General features: G+C 51.7%; 1 protein-coding gene across 1 annotated transcript; it reads left to right on the top strand.

Moving 5' to 3' along the window:
• Positions 1 to 1,189: 1,189 nt before the first annotated feature.
• Positions 1,190 to 3,771, top strand: LOC147629358 (uncharacterized). The gene has a single exon (XM_086812594.1). The coding sequence runs from the start codon at positions 1,394 to 1,396 to the stop codon at positions 3,581 to 3,583; it is 2,190 nt and encodes a 729-aa protein (XP_086668720.1). The 5' UTR covers positions 1,190 to 1,393; the 3' UTR covers positions 3,584 to 3,771.
• Positions 3,772 to 4,130: the final 359 nt, after the last annotated feature.

A 4,130-nucleotide genomic window follows, 5' to 3' on the forward strand; every position in this document is an offset into this window, starting at 1 on the left:
GTTTTTGTAGGTGTGTGTATTTGGCTCCCCAGTTTTTGTAGGTGTGTGTATTTGGCTCCCCTGAGTGTAGCTCACCTTGGCCACAATGAGAAGAGGGTCTTTATGTTGTGTGTACCAAGCCTAAATTCCAATCCATTTGTTTAATCACCCCCCTCATGAATTGGTGATGGTAAAAGGTATGCTGCCTTGGGAAACATCACCACTATAGGCTATAGCCCATCCGATGAATCTTCTGATCGTTGAAAATAAGAGAAAAACTTTAATAATTGCCCCATCCATTTGTTCAATCAAGACTTGGCCATTAATGCAAAGAGACAAATGTTTGTTCCAATAGAAAAACATTGGTGTTGGTGAGACTATTCAAACTCGAGAGAGGGATGGGTCACTGGTTCAACTTTCAAGAAAAGGTGATTGGGTTGCCGTCTTACTTTGAGAAAAGAATATATAGATATTTCGAGAGAGAGAGAGAGAGAGAGAGAGGATGGACGGTGAAAGAAATCTGCACCTTTCCAAAATATATATTCGTGCGAGATGCGGGGCTCCTTGATATTTTCACGGGGAGCCGCGTGGCGGGCGGAGGGGACAAGATGGATACGCGGCGAGCGGATTCAGGTGCCGGGCGGATCCTGATTGGCCAGGAGGAGGAGATAGGGAGATTTGGTCTGACGTGTCGGTGCGGGGAGAGGGTCTCGGTGAGAGACTCTCTACCGGCCGTCAGATTATGGCCAGGGCTGTGGCCGCCGGGAACGAGGGCGAGACTGGATACTTAAGTCGACGTTGGCGCAGGAAACAGATTTGAACATCCGCGTGGCGCCTCCCCATTGGTAGCTAGGATATCCAATGTGGTAGGTGGAGCGCTCTACGGCCGCTGTTTCGTTGAAAGGCGTGGCAAAGATCTCACTAGCCGCGTGGCGGCCTCCGACTCGATTTTACCTACGGCGCCAGAGACGGGAAAAACGCAATGGTGGTGTGGGCCGTAGATTTGGCAGAGTCTGGACACTGGAGTCCGGAGTCTGAAGGCAATTTGCCAAACTGACTGCTAACTAGAGTGATTTACTACGAGTGTATAATAGATATTTAGGCGGCAGGGTCCCATCCGGTGAGATTTAGCGGGTATCGCTGTTTAAGCGTACTGTCAATTCGGCTGTCAATGTAGCCGTAGCTACAGCTCCCGCTATCGCAATACGTTCGCCAAGCCCGACACCGACGCCCCTATCATTCCGCCGTCTTCCACCACTTGCTCTCTCTCTCTCTCTCTACGCGGCCTGCTCCCACCTCTTTCGTCTGTTTCCCTTCCCTGTCCATGTGCAACGCTTCATGCCCATGGTCGGATTCAATGATCCTGCGTCCCTAATTCCTTTTTATCCCGTCGTTTCCCCCTCTACCACTAGCAATGTTTCCCTCCAAAGCAGATCGCATTCTGTCTCGCTATCGCCCCATCGCACCCAAACCACTGCCCTTGCCCCCCTCTGGCAGCTTCGGCACTGACCCTTCTTCCACTTGCGCCTCTCTTGACTCCTTTGCCTCTTCTGGAAAATGCAAGAGATTGAGGAAGCGTCGAACAGAGGGTTCGTCTTCGGCCAAATGCCCTAAGACGCCCAAATCAGACAGGGCACAAGTGGTTTCCGGCATCAGCATCACTGCAGGAGCGAGTTCTCTGACGCAGGGGAACTCCGATGGAGCCGTGCCGCTCAGGGATCTGAGGTCGGGTAGCCAGGTGCCGCATGGTAGCATCGTGAATGGGAAGGAGGATTCCATGGACGTGTCTAAATTAGGGGCCGTAAGGGAAGTTTCGGAGATGTCGGACATGAACAGGGCAAATTGCGGCGGCGTCGGTGGTATGGCAGCGCCTATTTACATGGCGGGTAATCTAATTGAGCAGCAAGGGGTTTTTGTGGCAGCAGATGCCAGGGTTCAGCAGTTACACCACTTGCCGCCGTCACCGCAGCTGCAACAGAGAGTCAGTCCCGGTTATCTTAGCGACAACGGAGGTGCCGTCCTGCCGGACAGGTCTCCTGGTGTTTTAGCCTGCGGTTCAGTTTGTGTGAAGGGTGTGGGCTATGTGGGAGGCGGTTTCACGGAAATGATAAGGGGGATTACGCGTCTGCCGACAGCGGCGGATGTGCAGTCCCTCATGCAGGCAAGAATAGCTTCACCTGCATCTGCTGTTGCGGCGCCATCAGTATCCCCAACACGTACCGCAGCTATGCGCAGCTCGCCTGCCCGCAGCATCAACAGAGACTTGCAGCATCGCAGGCCGGAGAATCCGCCTCTTCCGACAGCCCCATCGCAAAGTTGGGTTTCCAAACCTCCACAGCTGGTGGCGGAGGTGAGCGAGACTGATTGCAGGTTGGTCACTCTCTCCCTTCTTCCGAATGTTCCGTCGAAGTTGTCTTCCCCATCCACGGTGGCTCCCCTGCAAGCAGAACCCTCTTTGCACTCCTCTGCAGTTCTCTCAAGTAGGTTTTCTGAGAATCTCCTCCTTGCAGTCTCAGTAGAAGGCTCCGGAGTGCAGTCCAAGGTAAGTCTTTCAAGCAGCCCCAGGCATGTCAAAGCTTACGAGACAGACTCGCCATTTGCTCCTGGGCATCCTCTGTTAATGCCCTCGCCTAAGAACCTCGTAGGCGGGCCTGCCGCCTCCTTCGGCGGGGTCAGCTTCTCTCCAGCATTAGCTGATGGTGCAGCCGTCGATCAGGTGTACCTTGAGCAAGTCTATGGTGGCTCAACAGATCCTGTCGTGCTTGTGGATGACTGCAGCCAGGTTCTCTGGTTCAACAGAGCTTATGACAGGGCTCTCAAATCGGCGTCTGAGAGATTGTCTGGTGCACCCACCGGGCCTTACATTGACCCTCTGGGTCACCCAACTCCGCTCGGCAGCTTTGCCCTCCCTTTCTACGGCAAGCACACAAGAGCAGTAAACGCCACTCTCTGGGGTTTCCTGAAGAAGCTCGTGATCCAGGAAGCCGAGCTACTCTTGAAAGACTTGAAATCTCCAGATGTGAAGGATAGCGATTCTTTAAGCCAGTTGTGTCTCAGTTTAGGGGAGAGGTTTTCTATGGAACCGATTGCCAGGATGGGTCCGGTGGCATGTGCCAACTCTTCCCGGCTAACAACAGTGACTCTGGAGAGTGTCACCGAGCTTCACATGGAAGCTCTTGCAATAACGGAGTGTGTAGAAACAGTGGAAGCCAGGCTAGCGGCGGGGAGCGTGCCGGCATTCATCACGGATTGCACAACCAGGGTGAGGTGGGTGAATGCGGCGTTTAGGCAGATGTTGGGTCATATCGATGGCAATGCATGGGGGGTCTTCACAGCGTATGGTGGTAATGGCGGCGGCGGCGGCGGCGGTGCTGTAAAGACTGATCTTCCCGAGTTGACCTTCGTTTGCTCCGCCGAGAAAATACCCCGCTCTGCATCGGCCTTCTCCGGCAGGGTGAATCTGGAATGGATGAAGGGAGGAAAGAGGCGCTCCATGACTGTGCCATGTGATGTGTGCCGCCTGGCCACCACCTCCAGGTCCATGGAAACGTGGGTGTGGCAATTCGATCTGGCCGTCAGCCTAAGCCTCCACTGCCCCATTTGAGATCAAGTTCACGAGGATACATCTCCATTTGCATGCACACTATCAATCAACAAACAGCATGCATTCGTAGCCACCTCATGTTGTCTAATACTTTTTACTCCCTACTCTTGTACATTCTGCGGCTCCTATTCTTTAATTGCATTCTTCTAACCACAGCATATGCTCTCTTGAGCCTTGATCCTTTTTCATTTTTTAAGTGCGGGCTTCAAATCACGGTCAAATTTTTTGATTAGCTTTTAGTTGAAGATAATAATCGCAATCATCGTTTTGCCCTTATGTGTCGTTATATTATTGGTGGTCTTTAATCGAGGAATCGATTCGGGAGAAAAAATGGATAAGTATGGCTATGCTTCTTTGATATTTTGTTGGAACTTTCATTAGCATACGATTCTGTCATTTTTGATGATACACGAGGGGATTCCTTTGTGTGGACAAGAACATTTCATATATAAATTTGTGAGAGGGACAAGAAAATTTCATATGTAAATTTATGGTTTCCAGAGAATGCATGATTTATATCTTCTATGGCGCATACGCATCCATGCTT

Source organism: Cibotium barometz, chromosome 18 (assembly GCF_041138505.1).
Source record: "Cibotium barometz isolate CiBa-2024 chromosome 18, ASM4113850v1, whole genome shotgun sequence".
Taxonomy (NCBI): Eukaryota; Viridiplantae; Streptophyta; class Polypodiopsida; order Cyatheales; family Cibotiaceae; genus Cibotium; species Cibotium barometz.

What these genes read in the sequence shown, in the direction of transcription:
- LOC147629358 (XM_086812594.1), top strand. Translation starts at nt 1,394, where the DNA reads ATGTTTCCCTCCAAAGCAGATCGCATTCTGTCTCGCTATCGCCCCATC.